The sequence below is a fragment of the Kogia breviceps genome, chromosome 7 (genome assembly GCF_026419965.1).
Source record: "Kogia breviceps isolate mKogBre1 chromosome 7, mKogBre1 haplotype 1, whole genome shotgun sequence".
NCBI lineage: Eukaryota > Metazoa > Chordata > Mammalia > Artiodactyla > Physeteridae > Kogia > Kogia breviceps.
This window is the reverse complement of record NC_081316.1, coordinates 27251386-27273363: the sequence shown is the minus strand read 5'-3', so window position 1 is coordinate 27273363 and position 21978 is coordinate 27251386. Positions and strand designations below refer to the sequence as shown.

General features: G+C 37.8%; 1 protein-coding gene across 1 annotated transcript in view; it reads right to left on the bottom strand.

Annotated features, from left to right (window-relative positions):
* The window catches only part of DCDC1 (doublecortin domain containing 1), a 458528-nt gene that overhangs the window by 418698 nt on the left and 17852 nt on the right, over window positions 1–21978 (bottom strand). The window contains 1 exon segment of the mRNA XM_067038066.1: window positions 13074–13231. Within this exon segment, the coding sequence (XP_066894167.1) occupies window positions 13074–13225 (152 nt within the window). The 5' untranslated portion in view covers window positions 13226–13231.

Here is a 21978-nt window from a genome sequence, read left to right as displayed (position 1 = left end):
AATTAAGTAATTTTGGCCAATGAGAAATGAGGAAAAGTCTTTTGGAGAAAGGTTTTATCGCCCTAATAAGAAAGAGATATAAATTATCAAATATCTGTCTTCTTTAGTTGGATATTGTTGAGTGAACATGTGATGAGCCTTGCAAGTAGGAGGAGTCAAACCTAATGATCTAGCCAATATTCTGAGGATGGCAGAGCGCAAGATACAAAGAGCCAGGCTCTTTGATAACCCAGCAGAACCACTGAATTTAACCCTAGAATTGCCCTGCCTCTGAAGTTCCTGTTACATGAGACAGTGGACTGTTCACTTTTAAAGTCACTTCAGTTGTGTCTCCTGTTACTCTCTGCTAATAGTAGCCTAACTTATACAATTAGATTTCTAATTACATTTGCTTTACTTTTAATTTTATTCAAAATCTTTACTAGTTTTGAATTAATTTTATTATAGGCTAAAATATAAACTATTTTTTAAAAATTTGACTTTTACTTAATCAGGAACACGTCACCAGAAATTTCAGCATAAGCATACAATGACATGGAGGCTTTTTCCCCTGTTTTGTGAAACACAAAGCATCCTTGGTGAGTTTAGATTTCTATGGCAGAAATCTGCACGTGGCTAATAATTCTATTCATAAGTAGGAAGTGTGGCTACTTTGACAGATCATGGCTCAATAACAAGCATGCAGGTCTAAGTTATCACACAGTTTGGATGTGAATTCAACATCAGGATAATGACAGTTGCCAAGGATTTGTGCTTGCTGTCGCTTCATACCAGTGTTGTCTGTCAAAATGTCTCTTTTTCTTATACAGAAGCCATAGAATTTTTATGGATAGCAATTACTTACAATATACAATGAAGTACATCAAATCTAACAACCACTCTTTAGCCCCTCATTATTAGGTAGTCTCTTTGTTAAATGTAGTCAACCATTTTCATCTAAATTATTTATTTATACTGTATATTTGACAAGCATATATTTCTTGCTTTATATTCTCATGGCATTTAAACCTTCCTGAAGAGTTATGGGTTTTTTTAATATTGTCATTTGTAAAACTTGTCTTTATCCTATTACCATTTTATTGGTAATTAAACTCTCTAATTGGAATAAATACAAATAAGAAAATGTAAACATGAAGGAAAATGACCCTAAGTACATTCAATAATAAATCACCAGCTTATAATACTGGATAGCAGATAAAAGAAATAACCCCACATACGTTTGGTGCATGGAAACTTGTATAAAATCTGGAGTACACAAAGCACAAAGATTTCACTAATCGTCATCTTACCTTTCCCCCAATGTGATGAAAGAAATAACCTCTAAAGATATAAATAACTTTCTACAATTGCTAGATAAAGTGTGATTTAAACATCATGGAAAGTGAATAATAGAAGTGGTAATAATATATGTGAACAATTTCCCCCAAATTTTATTCTGAACACCAGAAGAAAATATAATTCTAGTTTGACCTAGAAATATTGGTAAAGATACCTTGATTGCAGAGCAATTTTCAGTTATTTTATAACACATAAGTCCAATTTATATTTGTAACTCAACGACTGAATAATAACTAATGTATCTGTTCAAATTACACATATACTCTAAAGGAGATATTCAATGTCTGTTAAATTGAACTTGCTCGCTTTTGTAGAAGGAAATCTAAACAAGAAGAACAATTTATAAAATTTGTAAAGGACCCATCTGAGTGTAGGATCAGAGCATAAATAAATCATCCTACCCAAAGGAAAAAAAAAAATACTACTTCTGCTTGTGCAAAAGTGCAAAGGAATAAAAATAAAGTACATCTTAAATCTAAAGTCAGGGGAGGTTATAGATATTGTAATAAGGATTTTCCAGAGGAAATTTAAATTTTCAAAAAGAAACGATATAGTATTTTAACATTTTTAAATAATATATAACATTTTTAAATAATATATTAATGTTTGGATCTGTAGGGTTTTTTTTAAGGCTTGAAGGAAAAATCTGAGAAAAAGGTATGAATTAGGAATAGTGTAATTTGTTGGTCAATGGAGGTTGAAAACAGTGAAAGCACTGTCTTGCTTCATTAACCACTGGGCAGTGTTCCCCTCACTTTGTTCTGCTGCTCATCCCATGGTGGGAACTGACAGGTCATCTTTGGAATGATGAGATTACTAAACTTAAAACTGTCCCTAGAAAAGGCGATATAACCAAATGTTTATATTTCAAAAATAGTCTGACTGATTCCAATTCAGAATAGCCGAGATAATTAAAATGACATAAAAAAGTGGCACTGTTAGTCTCCTTGAAAGCAAGATTTGTCTGTGAAAAAGCAACCCAGATAATCTGTAAGAAGAAGTTGTTGGCAATTCACTTTTAAAACTGATTTAAGTCCTAATGTAATGTACTAAAAATAATTTGTCCCCTCAGGGAACTAAAAGAGTTGTTATTACACTCAGCTGCAAGCAGGATAAAAAAAGCACTATAACATTCTATTAAGAATACATATAGGGCTTCCCTGGTGGCGCAGTGGTTGAGAGTCCGCCTGCCAATGCAAGGGACACTGGTTCGTGCCCCGGTTCGGGAAGATCCCACATGCCGGGGAGCGGCTGGGCCCGTGAGCCACGGCCGCTGAGCCTGCGCTTCCGGAGCCTGTGCTCCACAGTGGGAGAGGCCACAACAGTGAGAGGCCCGCGTACCGCAAAAAAAAAAAAAAAAAAAAAAAAAAAAAAGAATACATACAGCTGATTCACTTTGTTGTACAGCAGAAATTAACACAACATTGTAAAGCAATTATACTCCAATAAAGATGTTAAAAAAAAAAAAAAAAAAAAAAAAAAAAAAAAGAAAAAATCATGACGGACTTCCGGACTTCCCTGGTGGTCCAGTGGCTAAGACTCCGGCAATCCCAATGCATGGGGCCTGGGTTCGATCCCTAGTCAGGGAACTAGATCCCAAGTGCTGCAATTAGAGATCCTGCATCCCACAACTAAAGATCCCACATGCTGCAACTAAAAGATCCCACAAACCACAACTAAAGATCCCACATGCCACAACGAAGATCTCGCATGCTGCAGCTAAGACCCAGTGCAGCCAAATAAATAAATATTTTTAAAAAAGAAAATCATGAAATTACATTCTTAGATGATCATCAGCTAAAAATTTTTTTTAAAATATTTTATATGTGGGATAGAAAGAGATATTAATTGTTTAGAACATTCTGTTAGTTTTGTTTTTTTTTTTTTTTTTTTTTACTTTTTTAACATCTTTATTGTAGTATAATTGTTTTACAATAGTGTGTTAGTTTTCCCTCTACAACAAACTAAATCAGTTATACATACACACATGCTCCCACATCTCCTCCCTCTTGCATCACCCTCTCTCCCACCCTCCCTATCCCACCCCCCCAGGCGGTCACACAGCACAGAGGTGATCTCCCTGTGCTATGCAGCAGCTTCCCACCAGCTATCTAATTTACAATTGATAGTATATATATGTCCCTGCCACTCCCCCACTTCGACACAGCCCACCCCTCCCCCTCCCCATATCCTCAAGTCCATGCTCGAGTAAGTCCGTGTTTCATTCCCGTCCTACCACTAACCTCTTCATGACATTCTTTTCCCTTAGAGTCCATATATATGTGTCAGCATACGGTATTTGTTTTTCTCCTTCTGACTTACTTCACTCTGTATGACAGACTCCAGGTCCATCCACCTCATTATAAATAACTCAGTTTCATTTCTTTTTATGGCTGAGTAATATTCCATTGTATATATGTGCCACATCTTCTTTATCCATTCATCTGTTGATGGACACTTAGGTTGCTTCCATGTCCTGGCTATTGTAAATAGAGCTGCAATGAACATTTTGGTACATGAGTCTTTCTGAATTATAGTTTTCTCAGGGTATATTCCCAGTAGTGGGATTGCAGGGTCGTATGGTAGTTCTATTTGTAGTTTTTTAAGGAACCTCCATACTGTTCTCCATAGCGGCTGTATCAATTTACATTCCCACCAGCAGTGCAAGAGGGTTCCCTTTTCTCCACATCCTCTCCAGCATTTATTGTTTCTAGAGTTTTTGATGATGGCCAATCTGACCGGTGTGAGATGATATCTCATTGTAGTTTTGATTTGCATTTCTCTAATGATTAATGAGGTTGAGCATTCTTTCATGTGTTTGTTAGCAATCTGTATATCTTCTTTGGAGAAATGTCTATTTAGTTCTTCTGCCCATTTTTGGATTGGGTTGTTTGTTTTTTTGTTATTGAGCTGCATGAGTTGCTTATAAATTTTGGAAATTAATCCTTTATCAGTTGCTTCATTTGCAAATATTTTCTCCCATTCTGAGGGTTGTCTTTTGGTCTTGTTTATGGTATCCTTTGCTGTGCAAAAGCTTTTAAGTTTCATTAGGTCCCATTTGTTTATTTGTGTTTTTATTTCCATTTCTCTAGGAGATGGGTCAAAAAGGATCTTGCTGTGATTTATGTCGTATAGTGTTCTGCCTATGTTTTCCTCTAAGAGTTTGATAGTGTCTGGCCTTATATTTAGGTCTTTAACCCATTTTGAGTTTATTTTTGTGTGTGGTGTTAGGGAGTGTTCTAATTTCATACTTTTACATGTAGCTGTCCAGTTTTCCCAGCACCACTTATTGAAGAGGCTGTCTTTTCTCCACTGTATATCCTTCCCTCCTTTATCAAAGATAAGGTGACCATATGTGTGTGGGTTTATCTCTGGGCTCTCTATCCTGTTCCATTGATCTATATTTCTGTTTTTGTGCCAGTACCATATTGTCTTGATTACTGTAGCCTTGTAGTAGAGTCTGAAGTCAGGGAGCCTAATTCCTCCAGCTCCATTTCTCGTTCTCAAGATTGCTTTGGCTATTCGGGGTCTTTTGTGTTTCCATACAAATTGTGAAATTTTTTGTTCTAGTTCTGTAAAAAATGCCAGTGGTAATTTGATAGGGATTGCATTGAATCGGTAGATTGCTTTGGGTAGTATAGTCATTTTCACAATGTTGATTCTTCCAATCCAAGAACATGGTATATTTCTCCACCTATTTGTATCATCTTTAATTTCTTTCATCAGTGTCTTATAGTTTTCTGCATACAAGTCTTTTGCCTCCTTAGGTAGGTTTATTCCTAGATATTTTATTCTTTTTGTTGCAATGGTAAATGGGAGCGTTTTCTTAATTTCACTCTCAGATTTTTCATCATTAGTGTATAAGAATGCCAGAGATTTCTGTGCATTAATTTTGTATCCTGCAACTTTACTAAATTCATTGATTAGCTCTAGTAGTTTTCTGGTAGCATCCTTAGGATTCTCTATGTATAGTATCATGTCATCTGCAAACAGTGACAGCTTTACTTCTTCTTTTCCTATTTGGATTCCTTTTATTTCTTTTTCTTCTCTGATTGCTGTGGCTAGAACTTCCAAAACTATGTTGAATAAGAGTGGTGAGAGTGGGCAACCTTGTCTTGTTCCTGATCTTAGTGGGAATGGTTTCAGTTTTTCACCATTGAGAACGATGCTAGCTGTGGGTTTGTCATATATGGCCTTTATTATGTTGAGGAAAGTTCCCTCTATGCCCACTTTCTGCAAGGTTTTTATCATAAATGAGTGTTGAATTTTGTCAAAAGCTTTCTCTGCATCTATTGAGATGATCATATGGTTTTTCTCCTTCAGTTTGTTGATATGGTGTATCACATTGATTGATTTGCGTATATTGAAGAATCCTTGCATTCCTGGGATAAACCCCACTTGATCATGGTGTATGATCCTTTTAATGTGTTGTTGGATTCTGTTTGCTAATATTTTGTTGAGGATTTTTGCATCTATGTTCATCAGTGATATTGGCCTGTAGTTTTCTTTCTTTGTGACGTCTTTGTCTGGTTTTGGTATCAGGGTGATGTTGGCCTCATAGAATGAGTTTGGGAGTGTTCCTCCCTCTGCTATCTGTTGGAAGAGTTTGAGAAGGATAGGTGTTAGCTCTTCTCTAAATGTTTGATAGAATTCACCTGTGAAGCCATCTGGTCCTGGACTTTTGTTTGCTGGAAGATTTTTAATCACAGTTTCAATTTCAGTGCTTGTGATTGGTCTGTTCATATTTTCTATTTCTTCCTGGTTCAGTCTCGGCAGGTTGTGCATTTCTAAGAATTTGTCCATTTCTTCCAGGTTGTCCATTTTATTGGCATACAGTTGCTTGTAGTAATCTCTAATAATCTTTTGTATTTCTGCAGTGTCAGTTGTTATATCTCCTTTTTCATTTCTAATTCTATTGATTTGAGTCTTCTCCCTTTTATTCTTGATGAGTCTGGCTAACGGTTTATCTATTTTATTTATCTTCTCAAAGAACCAGCTTTTAGTTTTATTGATCTTTGCTATTGTTTCCTTCACTTCTTTTTCATTTATTTCTGATCTGATCTTTATGATTTCTTTCCTTCTGCTAAATTTGGGGGTTTTTTGTTCTTCTTTCTCTAATTGCTTTAAGTGCAAAGTTAGGTTGTTTATTCGAGATGTTTCCTGTTTCTTAAGGTATGATTGTATTGCTATAAACTTGCCTCTTAGAACTGCTTTTGCTGTATCCCATAGGTTTTGGGTCGTTGTGTCTCCATTGTCATTTGTTTCTAAGTATTTTTTGATTTCCTCTTTGATTTCTTCAGTGATCACTTCGTTATTAAGTAGTGTATTGTTTAGCCTCCATGTGTTTGTATTTTTAACAGATCTTTTCCTATAATTGATATTTAGTCTCATAGCGTTGTGGTCGGAAAAGATACTTGATACGATTTCAATTTTCTTAAATTTGCCAAGGCTAGATTTGTGACCCAATATATGATCAATCCTGGAGAATGTTCCATGAGCACTTGAGAAAAATGTGTATTCTGTTGTTTTTGGATGGAATGTCCTATAAATATCAATTAAGTCCATCTTGTGTAATGTATCATTTAAAGCTTGTGTTTCCTTATTTATTTTCATTTTGGATGATCTGTCCATTGGTGAAAGTGGGGTGTTAAAGTCCCCCATTATAATTGTGTTGCTGTCGATTTCCCCTTTTAAGGCTGTTAGTATTTGCCTTATGTATTGAGGTGCTCCTATGTTGGGTGCATAAATATTTACAATTGTTATATCTTCTTCATGGATCGATCCCTTGATCATTATGTAGTGTCCTTCTTTGTCTCTTGTAATAGTCTTTATTTTAAAGTCTATTTTGTCTGATATGAGAATTGCTACTCCAGCTTTCTTCTGATTTCCATTTGCATGGAATATCTTTTTCCATCCCCTAACTTTCAGTCTGTATGTGTCCCTAGGTCTGAAGTGGGTCTCTTGTAGACAGCATATATATGGGTCTTGTTTTTGTATCCATTCAGCCAGTCTGTGTCTTTTGGTGGGAGCATTTAATCCATTTACATTTAAGGTAATTATCGATATGTATGTTCCTATTACCATTTACTTGTTTCGGGTTGTTCTTGTAGGTCTTTTCCTTCTCTTGTGTTTCTTGCCTAGAGAAGTTCCTTTAGGATTTGTTGTAGAGCTGGTTTGGTGGTGCTGAACTCTCTCAGTTTTTGCTTGTCTGTAAAGGTTTTAATTTCTCCATCAAATCTGAATGAGATCCTTGCTGGGTAGAGTAATCTTGGTTGTAGGTTTTTTTCCTTCATCACTTTAAATATGTCCTGCCACTCCCTTCTGGCTTGTAGAGTTTCTGCTGAAAGATCAGATGTTAGCCTTATGGGGATTCCCTTGTGTGTTATTTGTTGTTTTTCCCTTGCTGCTTTTAATATGTTTTCTTTGTATTTAATTTTTGACAGTTTGATTATTATGTGTCTCGGTGTGTTTATTCTTGGGTTTATCCTGTATGGGACTCTCTGTGCTTCCTGGACTTGATTGACTATTTCCTTTCCTATATTAGGGAAGTTTTCAACTATAATCTCTTCAAATATTTTCTCAGTCCCTTTCTTTTTCTCTTCTTCTTCTGGGACCCCTATGATTCGAATGTTGGTGCGTTTAATGTTGTCCCAGAGATCTCTGAGACTGTCCTCAGTTCTTTTCATTCTTTTTTCTTTCTTCTGCTCTGCAGCAGTTATTTCCACTATTTTATCTTCCAGGTCACTTATCCGTCCTTCTGCCTCAGTTATTCTGCTATTGATCCCATCTAGAGTATTTTTAATTTCATTTATTGTGTTGCTCATCGTTGCTTGCTTCCTCTTTATTTCTTCTAGGTCCCTGTTAACTGTTTCTTGCAAATTGTCTATTCTATTTCCAAGATTTTGCATCATCTTCACCATCATTATTCTAAATTCTCTTTCAGGTAGATTGGCTATTACCTCTTCATCTGTTAGGTCTGGTGTGTTTTTATCTTGCTCCTTCATCTGTTGTGTGTTTTTCTGTCTTCTCATTTCGCTTATCTTACTGTGTTTGAGGTCTCCTTTTTGCACGCTGCAGGTTCGTAGTTCCTGTTGTTTTTGGTGGCTGTCCCCAGTGGCTAAGGTTGGTTCAGTGGGTTGAGTAGATTCCCTGGTTGGGGGGACTAGTGCCTCTGTTCTGGTGGATGAGGCTGGATCTTGTCCTTCTGGTGGGCAGGTCCTCGTCTGGTGGTGTGCTTGGGGATGTTGGTAACCTTATTATGATTTTAGGCAGTCTCTCTGCTAATGGATGGGGCTGTAGACCTGTCTTGCTCTTTGTTGGGGATAGGGTGTCCAGCACTGTTCTTTGCTGGTCCTTGAGTGAAGCTGGGTCTTGGTGTTGAGATGGAGGTCTCTGGGAGATTTTCGCCGTCTGATATTACGTGGAGCTCGGAGGTCTCTTGTGGACTAGTGCCTTGAGGTTGGTTCTCCCACCTCAGGGACACCGCCCTGGTGCCTGGCTGGGGCGCCAAGAACCTTTAATCCACACGGCTCAAAATAAAAGGTAGAATAAATAGAGAGGAAAGAAAAGGAAGGAAGGAGGGAGGGAGGGAAGGAAGGAAGAAAGGAAGGAAGAAATGAAGGAAGGAAGCAAGAAAGCAAGGACGGAAGGTGCAGAGGAAGAAAGGGAGGAAGGAAGAGAGGAAGGGAGGAAAGAAGGGGGAAGGAAGGAAGAAAGGAGGGAAGGAGGGAAGAAAGGAAGAAAGAAAGGGAGAAGACAGAGTAGTATAAAGTATAGTTATTAAAATAAAAAATAATTATTAAGAAGAAAAATTTCCTTTTAAAAAAAAAAAACAAAAAACAAAAAACAGGAAAAAAAACCAAAACAAACAAACAAACAAACAAAAAAAAAAAACAGAAAAATGGGTCGGTCTAACCCTAGGACAAATGGTGCAAGCAAAGCTATACAGACAAAATCTCACACAGCAGCACACACATACACACCCACAAAAAGAAAAAAAAAGGGGAAAATAATAGTATATCTTGCTCCCAAAGTCCACCTCCTCAACTTGGGATGATTCGTTGTCTATTCAGGTTTTCAACAGATGCAGGGCACTTCAAGTTGATTGTGGAGCTTTAATCCGCCGCTTCTGAGGCTGTTGGGAGAGATCTCCCCCTCTCCTCTCTGTTCGCACAGCTCCTGGGGTTCAGCTTTGGACTTGGTCCCGCCTCTGCGTGTAGGTTGTCCGAGGGCGACTGCCCTTCGCTCAGACAGGACGATGTTAAAGGAGCAGTTGATTCGGGGGCTCCAGCTCACTCAGGCTGGGGGGAGGGAGTGGCACGGGGGCGGGGCGAGTCCGCGACGTCAGAGGCCGACGTGACGCTGCACAGGCCCAAGGCGCGCCGTGCGTTCTCCCGAGGAAGCTGTCCCTGGATCCCGGGACCCCGGCAGTGGCGGACTGCACGGGCTCCCGGGAGGGCCGGTGTGGAGAGTGACCTGTGCTCACACACAGGCCTCTTGGTGGTGGCAGCAGCAACCTTAGCGTCCGACACCCGTCTCTACTGTCCGTGCCGACAGCCGCGGCTTGCGCCCGTTTCTGGAGCTCCTCTACGCGGTGCTCTTAATCCCCTCACCTCACACCCGAGGAAGCAAAGAGGCAAGAAAAAGTCTCTTGTCTCTTCGGCAGCTCCGCGCCCGGTTCTAGGGCTCCTTTAAGCGGCGCACTTAATCCCCTCTCCTCGCGCCCAGGCAGCAAAGAGGGAGGAAAAGGTCTCTTGCCTCTTCGGCAGCTCCAGACTTCTCCCGAACTCCCTCCCGGCCAGCCGTGGCGCACTAGCCCCCTTCAAGCTGTCTTCACTCTGCCAACTCCAGCCCTTTCCCCGGGATCCGACTGAAGCCCGAGCCTCAGCTCCCGACCCCGCCCGCCCCGGCGGTCGAGCAGACAAGCCTCTCGGGCTGGTGAGCGCCGATCGGCACCGATCCTCTGCGGGATTCTCTCCGCTTTGCCCTCTGCACCCCTGTGGCTGAGCTGTCCTCCGCGGCTCCGGAGCTTCCCCCTCCGGCGCCCGCAGTCTCCGCCCGCGAAGGGGCCTCTAGTGTGTAAGAGTCTTTCCTCCTTCTCGGCTCCCTCCCACTGGCGTAGGTCCCGTCCCTATTCTTTTGTCCCTGTTTATTCTTTTTTCTTTTGCCCTACCCAGATATGTGGGGAGTTTCTTGCCTTTTTGGAGGTCCGAGGTCCTCTGCCAGCGTTCGGTGGGTGCTCTACAGGAGAAGCTCCACGTGTAGATGTATTTCTGATGTCTCTGTGAGGAGGAAGGAGATCTCCGCGTCTTACTCTTCCGCCATCTTTAAGCCGTCTCCCATTCTGTTAGTTTTAAAACACAATTTTAATTTGGAAATCTTCCACCTCAGCAGTTAGAGAAACCTTCTATAAATATAGCAGAACTACCCCTAGATACCTGTTATCAATAAATAACTGATTCTGCTTCATGCCTCAAAGGCTGACACCCTATACCAGGTCACCTGAGAATACATCAGACTGCAGCTGGGTAGGAAAAGTTTCTTATTATGTTGTTTCCTTGAAGTAGCCACAGGAATGAAGCTAGACTTTTCCAGTCATCTGGCCTCCTAGTGGTAAGTCGTAAAATGGGAGGATCAGACCTTTGGCACAATATATTGAACTCACACTGTTGGTGATTAGTTATCTTTTGTGGGGGAAGGCTCCTGGCACAGCTGTTTTTACTGTATTACATACAAATGTAACATGAAGTGACAGAGGCAAAACACTGTAAGAACACAAGAACGAGAGAAAATAAGGATAATATAAATATAATAAAAGGAAATTAAAACCACAGATAATAACATGAGAATAAAGTGACTCATCACTGCCTGGTTGCAAAGAGTGGATTTAATATATGTGGGCAGAGTTTGTACATGTACAATGTGTTAATTAGTGAAGAAAAGCACAATCTCTGTAATATAAGTAAAGGAACAACAAATTGACTATATTTTAATAATTATTTCTCATAAAAAGATCACAAAGATGGCGGAAGAAAGGTGGCAAGGAAAAAAAGGATGAGACAAGAGAAGCTTTAACCTCAATCAGGGGGAAAATGTCTTTACCCATAGAGAAAATTGCCTCTCACTGATAATCATATTAATACCAATGGACCTTAGATTACCATTAGCCTTTATGAACTTGACCCCTTTCAGGTTGAAACTCATCATTTTCTTTTTCATGAAAGTAAAAGACCTCTGGGCATTGTCTTTGACTTTCTATTCAATTGCCAAGGAGAGGGTTACTTCATTTTCTAGGTACATCATAATCAAAGTTGATGGTAACAGATAGTAGTGACAGAAAAGAAGTTAGGATCCAGACAAAGAAATAGAAGAAGCACATTTAAACAAATTATAAAAACCAGGTGGTAGGAAAAGTGTCACATGAAAATAAAAGACTGACATGTTAAAAAAAAGGGCAAATAAAACCAGAGTTAGAGACTCAGAGTCTAAGAAGGAATATAAGAAAAAAGCAGAAAGAAACTGAATAAATAAAATTACAGTTTCAAAAAAGATATCACAAAAGATAGAATAAAAAGTGAATGTAGAACTATTTTGTAAAGGAAAATTGGTAAAAATAAATTCTAAAAGCAATAAAAAATGTGCAAATACACATTATATTAGCATTGGCATTTGTATAAAGGACTACTTAAAAATTCTATTTAGAAAATTTTTTCCATTGTCTTATTGGGAAGAACCAATGTTTTTTCCACTGTCAATTGGGAGGAACTATCATGAGAAAACTATGTCTCTACAATATAACCACTGGGTAATGATTTTCTAAAAATTACCTAGCAATATAGCTAGCACACTGTGTCAATGATCTCATATGTTGCTAATATGCACTCATACCTCAGAGGAATAAGGTAAAACAAAGGTTAGCTGAAAGTCTAGATTTCACTTTCACCTAAAACTTAGTGACATATAAAAAAACAATCAATCTGTTCTAAGATATAAATATGACCTAGCATTTCTATAAGGAGATTAACATAATCCCTAATTTAAGAATAGTTTCTTCAGTGCTTTTATAGTCCACATTTTCTTTTTAATGTAAAAACTGTGGCATCATGTTTAGCCAGCCAATAGTCAATACCTGACAGACACTTATTTGTTTTTTCATTTTCTAATACAGAAAAAACACAGGAAAAATACCTTTTGTCTCCTCTGCTTTATATTTCTGAGAAGTGCAGTAGAGTATAATAGTTGAGTTTTGGCTGTGGTTAGATACATTCGGGTTCAAACTCTGCCTTCTCTACCTAGCAGCTGTGTGATCTTAATGAACGTCTCTAGGTCTTTGTTTCCTCATATATAAAATGGAGATGTCTAAAATACTGTCTGCCTTACATTCCTCCCAGAGTTGTTTTGAGAACTAAATAAATATAATGCAGGTTAAGCACTTAGCATGGTGAGTGGTATATAGCAAATATCACCTGCCTTGCCATTCCTGTTATTATCACTATGCTACCTGTCCACAAGTCAGACTCTAGGAATAATTTATGTTTATTGCATCATCTATCTTTTTTCTTCCCATAAAATAGAAAAAAAAATGGAAGGGCTGTAACCCAGGCAACAACCATCACATCTCCAAGTTATGTTTGACATAATCTCTACTAAATATTGAGCATTTACATAGACAACCTTCTTTAAGCACTTTTATCCATTTCAGAATTCAGTTTAAGCTGCTGAAATAATATTCTTACCTTGGTAAATCATTCGAAATATATTTGTAAATTGGGTGAACGGTATCCCCATTGAAGGTGTCTTCAGGGTTGCTTCGCTGTGATACCTCCGTGGCTTTAGTCAAGGGTGATAAAGGAGACCGAGAAAGCACTGCTCTGTGATCTTCTGTCATTGTCAGCTGAAAATGAGGAAGAATGTTATTTAATTTAAAAAGTAAAATCCTCCTGGGTTATTAACTGAGGCTGGGCATTAATCACAATTTACTTCTCATCATGTTCTAGAGCACGTAGCTGCTGCTAAATGTGAAATCTCATTAGAAATGAACAGAGATGAGAGCCTAAAGGAAGGCAAAAAATATGAATCTAAGTCTTTGATAAATATAATCCTATTTAAGAAAAAAATGATAATTTGTTGCAAAGTATCTTAATTTTTGCTATTTGCTAAAACATCGCTAATTATACAAACTTAACATGAGGAATATGTTATTGAAAAGTGCAGGAATTGCAATTTTATGGTATGCAGGCCTCTCACTGTTGTGGCCTCTCCCGTTGTGGAGCACAGGCTCCGGACGCACAGGCCCAGCGGCCATGGCTCACGGGCTCAGTTGCTCCGCGGCATGTGGGATCTTCCCGGACCAGGGCACGAACCCGTGTCTCCTGCATCGGCAGGCGGATTCTCAACCACTGCGCCACCAGGGAAGCCCAGGAATTGCAATTTTAAATAGGTTTGTCAGCATAGGCTTCACTGAGGTGGTAATATCTGGGCAAAGACTTGAAAGAGTCAGGGAAATTAGCCATCCAATACCCAGGAAAGAGTAAGAAGGCCGTAAGGTGGGGTATATCTGGCAGATGTGAAGAACAGCACAAGTAGATGAATAGGTGAAAAAGAAGAAATGTAGCTGTGATGAAGATTAGAAAGACAATGGGGGTGGTGGGGTGGAGATAACATAGGGCCTTTAGGATACTGTCAGGACTTTAAGTGAATTAGAGAGTCCATGGAGTGTTTGGAACAGGGGAGTTATATGACTTTTTAAAAAAAGATAATTTTGGCTGCTTTGTTAAGAATATATCAAATGCAACAAAATTTCAATGTCCTAACTTGTCCATATATTAATATCTTCTAATACTTGTATAAATTCTCTGTGGTAGAGACAGCTGTCTGCCAACATCCATTCTATCCATTCCTTCCTTCTTCTATGATAGTAGAATCCCTGATTTTTAACTGAGGCATATGGCTGCCCAGAATAAAGCCTATTTTCTAGTCTTCCTTACAACTTGGTAAAGCCATATAAAACAAGCCTGGCCAATCAAATCTTAGTGGAAACAATCTATGCAGGTTAGTTCATCTTTCTTTTCTCTCCTTTCTGCTACCTAGAATGAAAACATGAAGGCTGGCTCTAGACAGGTCATCTTTATCTTTGATATGGTGCTAGGAATGAAAACCACGCCCCAGGGAAGATGGAAGCAGTTTGAATCTCTGAAAACATGGAGTCCACACCAACTCTAGACTACCTACCTCCAGACTTTTACATTAGAAATAAATTTCTAGCTTGTGCAAAACAATGTTAATTTGGGTCGTCGTTGTCTGCAGTTGAACCTAATCCTGAAACTCCTGATATTCCTTGAACTAAGTTGCTTTCAAAAACCTAAAATATATGACACTGGCTTAGACTTAAGAAATGGAAAGAACACTAGGATGGCTTGGAATCTAAATTTAATTGAGAGTCCAGTAATTTGGGTCTTTGGGTCCTTTTAGGCTCACCAAGCTTCCCCAATCACATAAGACAATTCCTTAAGGTAAATCAATCAATCAATCTCTCTCTCTCTCTCTCCATATATATATATACACACACACACATAGGTACATATACATATGTATATGTATAATGTATTATATTAATATATTAATGTATGTATAATTATATATTAATTAATGTGTGTGCATTTATATATACACACACATATATCCTGTTGGTTTTGTTTCTATGGAGAACCCGATACCCCTCTTTTAGAGACCAGGTCAGCCTGCAGGCTGAGCTAGAACTAGAGCCAGAAAGCCTTTCCCGAAGCATATGGACCAGTAGGGCCAGTCAGATGACGGAAGTCAATGGGGTCAATAGTGTTGATGTGGGTCAGTAAGGAGCTGTGGCAACCACAGTAACGCCAAAAGCACCAGCAGCAAAAAGAGACAAGCTGGCCAACAGTCTCCTCATTTGGGAGAGGGCACCTGAAGGACTACCTTCTTGAACTATGATTAACTCCTCAGATAATCTACAACACAGGAAGCTCAAAGAGTCTGATGCTAGACTTGCTGCTAGTTAAGCTTATGGAAGAATAAAAGAACTATAATATAACTTATACTCACAAGTATTACAGAGGAATAGATATCAATAACACATAAGATCATGTCTTTCTCTGCCACATTCTAGCTACGTGACCTTGAATCTTATAACCTTTCTAAGCATCGGTCCTCTCATTTGCAAAACCAATTATCTGCATGGTTATCAGGATTAAATAAACAAAACTGTGAATGTGAAAGCGTTTAGCATAGTGCTTGCCACATGGTAGACATCCATTAAATGTTAGGTGAATCTGAATCACTATCAAAGTTAGAAAACATATCTCTTTCTGCATAGTTTAATAAGAGAAGGTACTTTTCTCTGCCCAGCACTCCTCTGGTCTTCCAACTGGACACTAAAGGGCTGTTGCCCTTCAGTCTCCCTCCTCCTTTAAGTCTCACAGTAGGAGGGCTGAGGCTTCCACCACAACCATTGCCTGCTCAGTTCTCATAGATCAGGTTCTTCTTAATTGGGGAATGCTTATAAGTGAAAAAATCCAACTGCGCATAGCTAGGAAAATCATGATTAGAGAGTAAATCACCTTGCAGAATGAAATCCCTTGAGTATCCTGGTGTGTTTATTATATAATCCAATTATTAAAAAATAAAAAAATTTGCACTGAACTACTCAAAAATATCTTTTGAAATATAGCAATAGCTTTACTTGTTACTTAATGAATGATTACAATCCCAGTCTTCACCAAAAGAGGTAATCATTTTAGTGATGGTTATAGGTTTTTTTTTTCCACATAAAACACCTTCTAGATGCTTTTAAGTGGAATGAGTTATGTAAGTGTGAAATCATTACCATTATTAAGTGCAATATTTCTCCTGTAATGTTACTTTAAAAACAGTGCCACTGTCACTAAAAGTAGAATATGCAGACTACAATAGGTTTTCAGATAACATTGTGGCACATTACTAATTAAATGAGAACTAATTGTTAATTAGAAATTAAAGAAATAAAAATGTGTTAATTTTTATTTGACTAACATTAAATACTATGGTATTTTAGTAGAGTACAGAAAAAGCCACTGCCTTATGTTTTGTTAACACATGTAGAGTTTATTCACTGATACACTGACAAACCACTATTTTTCTTTGCTTCCCATCCGTTAACAATTTGACATGAATACAAGTTCTCCTCTAATAGATCTGCTCTTCCTCTGTTTTTTTAAAAAAGCATTCAAGTTCACAGTGGTTATGAGCCTGGACACTAGAGCCAGAGTGTTTGGGTTTAAAACCCTGCTGCCCATTCACTGGCTGTGACACTTTGGACAAGTCATATAACCTCTTTGTGCATCAGGTTCCATCATCTGTAAAATGGGGTTAAGAATGGTAGCCACTTCAGATAGTAAAAGCAAATTGTGGGAGAAATTTATTTGCATATTTAAAGAATTATGCTGTCAGGAGTTTCAATATTCCTTAGTGCCTGTTTCTTTTGTAGTACAAATTTTCGAAGAAGAATATTGAATACTTTAATTCACTAGTACCTTGGTGCAAATGATTTTTATCAGTTCTATTTCTTTCTTTAACTGGAAAGGATTGCATGAAACCACTTGGGGAAAGAATGAATAAATAGAGGCACGTAGAAAGTGGGAAAAGAAGGTAGAAAGGAGAGAAGCAAGATCTGTCATGCAAGTTTCCTAGTTCATAATTTTACTGTTAACCATGTACAGAAAAATATTTTGTACAGAAAAATATTTTGCTTGATTTTTCTATTATTTCTTTGAAAATTCTCAAGAAAAGTGTCAAATAAATTGCTTGGGAAAACTTAAAAAAAAAAAAAAAAGAATGGTAGCCACTTCATAAAGTTGATGTACTTGCAACACAGGAGAGATACCAAGTGTCAGCTATTAAAGAGGAGAGGCTTGATGGTCTTCAAGTCAGGGCACTGAGTACCAATAACCAACAGTACATGGAGACTTTCCAAGGGGCATGCAAGTGTGAATAGTTTTAAGTAAATCAATTTCCAGATCCTTGGCTTCCAGATATATGCTTTCCTAAAAGGCATCTGCCCAGGAAGCTGCCTGTCCCAACTATAATTTGTCCTTGGAAAGTCTCCATTCTGTCATTTTACAAAAGAAAGGCATTCCTTTTATGCCCATTCCAGGGCCTCAAACCAAGAGACAACTCCACTATTCCTTTAATAAAAAAAATTATAAGTGCTCCCCACTAACCTATATCATTAATATATATATTTCCAATAATTTTTACTTTTTGTATTTAAAGAATATCAAAAATGGCACTATATCCAAGCTGCTTTGAATAAATGTATACTAAAAATAATTATAATAAAAATTAAATCCTAGGGAAATTTTCCAATACTTACAACCTTATGGTCATAGGACATTTAAAAAATATGTTGTTATTGTATCTTAGACTAGCCAATTAAAGACTTTCAAGCATAAAAGATAAGAAATGGAGTAGATAGATAAACAGCAAGGATTTACTGTATAGCACAGGGAACTATATTCAATATCTTGTAATAAACTATAATGGAAAAGAATTTTAAAAAGAATATAGACATATATATGTATAACCAAATCACTTTGCTGTACACCTGAAATTAACACAATATTGTAAATCACCTATACTTCCATTTAAAAAAAAAGAAATGGAGTGGAAATAAGTTTAAGGAGAAAAAAGAAGGATGTAAAAATTTCAACTGTTGAAGAAGAGCTTGTTAATATTTTTAATGTTTTAAAATCTCTATAGCATCAGGCCTGGGGCCAAAATATTCCATGAATATGTGACATCTTGTCATGCCTGAAAACAGGAAGTTATCAAAGACAAGTGGGGCACATCAAAAGGACATAGGTACCAACTTGAAGGGGATTCCACTGGCCAAAGATGGGGCACTCTGAACATAAAAAATGTAAAGGATTGAAACATTAAACATATAAAAATCCAAGAGTACCTAGTACTAAAATAAAATTTTATAACTTCATTATTTCATAATGCACCTTTGTTATTTGCTAGGGCACCAACTTACTGTTCTGAAAAATAATAAATGTACTTTTCCTGCCTTCCTAAATGGGCTATAGTTCAGGATAACCAAAGAGATGATGAGAGAAAATTCTTCTTCATAGAAGAATCATAGCTAATACATGTAGATGGAATAAAAGAATTAGCAGATCACCATAGTGCAAACCATAATGAAATAATGGATCCAGATAATGTTTGTCCAGGTAATATTTGTCATTATTAGATGAAAGAGTGATGGGAAACTTATAACAGATGAATCTGACATCACCTATACCACTGATACATATTAATATGTCACTAAAATAAGACAACCAGAAATTGTTTCTCCTTATATGACTCCACAGGAATTATAAACATAGGACCATCTATAAAGCATTCTCGCCACAAACACTGAATGTAATCAAATCTTTAGATCTAATTTCTAGTTTGTGAGAAATGCGGGAAGGGAGAGAAACATGTTACATGTTAAATGACATGGCACAAAATAAAGAGGAGGGAGAAATGTTAGAAATGAAAAGAGACTGAAAAATTACATCAACCAAATGCAATGCATAAACCTTGTTTAGATCCTGATTTGAACAAACCAACTTTAATAAGACATACATTTTTGAGGCAACTGGTGATATTTGAACACAAACTGGGTATTATTGGTATCAAGGAAATTATTTTATTGGGTATGGATAAAAGGTATTGTTATGATAAATATTATCGGTTAGAGATACAAACCAAACTATTTTTAAATAAAATATTATTTGGATTTCCTTTAAAATACTCCAAGAAGAAAAGTGAAAGAGAATATAAGTAAGAATGGCAGAAATTGATGGTTGTTTGTATTGGGTAAAAAGCATGTGGGAGTTTGTTTTATTATTTTTCCTTTTGTGTTTGAAAATGTTCATAAGAAAATGTTTCTTAAAAGTCATATGGAATTTACATTTTATTAGATATGTTTAAAAGACTGATGTAACGGTTTTATTTTAAAATGTCAGCATTCATAATATACCAGAAATTACATCTTTTCCAACTATTTAAGCTTATAATGAGAAATTTTAAATGGCAACTTAAAATTGTGCATGGGAATATATAAGCAAAACTATTTGAAGGTCACTATTCTAGCCAATAAGTACCTCCAAGCTCAGCTTTGTAAAGGAGAGAATTTAAGTAGGACAGAGCTGACACACACACCCTCCTACTCTTCTTCCCAGATAAACTGGGATTTGCTCAGTTTTCCTGGGTTTACTTAGGAAGGACCCATTCTAGAGGTGAGAGACAGGTTCTCATAATTCCTTCATTGTGGACAAGGTCCTTAAGATTATCATAGAATCACCATAATTTAACACTCCTTTCACAGCTTATTATCAGTCCCTCAACCAGATAGGGATTTTAAGCCTTCCCTTAAAATCTCAGACTGTGAGGGAGGATTACTGAAGTTCAAAGTGAAGAGTACTGCCAAGTGGAAAATTACCTTGAACACATTACCAAGCAAGCTAACCCAGAGGGCTCACAGACCAAATTAAAACGCTCCATTCACACAATTTACTAAAAAAATTAAAAACACACAGTGATAAGCAAGGGGAAAGAAAGCAATAAACTAAGTTAACATACTTAAGATAAGGGGAGAGTGGCAGGATCCTGCTATCCAAATCCTGCTCTTTCTACCCATATCAGCCTTCCCCATGATGGTGTGCTATAAGGACCAGAGTTGAGATGTAAGCCAGTGGCCCAGAGAGAAGGTACCAGGGATTAATGGGAGAGACACAGAGGCAGTTGTGCCTGGCCAAAGCTGTAGCTTGCCAATTAACTTGGTGAAGAGTTATAGGTTTTATTTGCATTTCTTGGGCACAGTTCTTTGGGCCAAAACGGGACCGTACTGGATGTTATTAGTAGGTGGTCAGTTTAGGGACAACACAGCGATCAAGCCCTGAAGTGGCAAGATTATGACTTAGTCTACCTTTCTACTGAATAAATAAAACTTGTCTATTCTATCATATATGCCATTTAGTCGCTTTATCTTGGTACATTTTATAGGTTACTAGCTTACTTATGTATATTTAACACATCTTCTGAATTCTGGCTTTGTTTCTCAAACTACTTACGCATATCTTTTTTTTAATTGGCTGCACAGCATGCAGGATCTTAGTTCCCAACCAGGGATCGAAACCTGCGTCCCCTGCAGTGGAAGCGCCGAATAACCACAGGACCACCAGGGAGGGAAGTCCCACATATCTATACTTAACACACCCTATGAATTACACCTATACCTCAGAAGCTATTAGCTTACTTACTACCTATGCTCAACATTTCTTATGTTTCATCATCCCATTTGTTTTTTTTATCTTGTACAGCTGAATTGAATATTCAAATCACATTATATTGTGCCTTCTAGTAGGCTAGAGATACAAGGAGCAGTGGAAGAAAGCCACAAGACCACAAGAAAAGACAGGAAATGTGGGACTGCCATCATCTTAAAAGGATTTAGATGCAATTAGAGCAAGGTTGCAGGATACAAGGTTAATATACAAAAGTTAATTGCAAACAAGTAGAATTTGAAATTAATAGCATTTGCACAGAACTCAAAAAAATGAAATACTGAGACATAAATCTAACAAACTATGTACAAGATCTATATGAGAAAAATACAAAAGCCCAGAAATAGACTCACATAAATATAGTCAACTGAACTTTGACAAAGGAGGATAATGGCAGAAACAGTCTTTTCACCTAATGGTACTGGCACAACTGCACGTACACATGCAAAAAAAAAAAACATGAATCTAGACACAGACCTCATACCTTTCACACAAACTAGCTCAAAATGGATCACAAAACTAAATGTAAAACACAGAACTATAAAACTCTTAGAAGATAACATAGGAGAAAACCTAGATGACCTTGAGTATGGCAATGAATTTTTAGATACAACACCAAAGGCATGATCCATGAAAGAAATGACCAAAAGGCCAGATTTCATTAAAATTAAAAACTTCTGCTCTGTGAAAGACAAAAGAGAATGATAATACAAGCCACAGACTGGGAGAAAAGATTTGCAAAAGACATATCTGATAAAGGACTATTATCCAAAATTTACCAAGAACTCTTAAAACTCAACAATAAGAAAACAAACAACCTGATTTTAAAATGGGCCAAAGACTTTTTTTTTTTTTTTTTTCGGTATGCGGGCCTCTCACTGTTGTGGCCTCTCACTGTTGTGGCCTCTCCCGTTGTGGAGCACAGGCTCCGGACGCGCAGGCCCAGCGGCCATGGCTCACGGGCCCAGCCGCTCCGCGGCATGTGGGATCTTCCCGGACCGGGGCACGAACCCGTGTCCCCTGCATCGGCAGGCGGATTCTCAACCACTGCGCCACCAGGGAAGCCCTGGGCCAAAGACTTTTAACAGACAGCTGACCAAAGAAGACATACAGATGGCAAATAAGCATGTGAAAAGATGCTCCACATCATATATCAGCAGGCAAATGCAAATTAAAATGACATTGAGATACCACTACATACCTATTAGAATGGCCAAAATCCAGAACACTACCACAACCAAATGCTGGTGAGGATGTGGAGCAGCAGGGGCTCTCTCATTCATAGGTACAGACA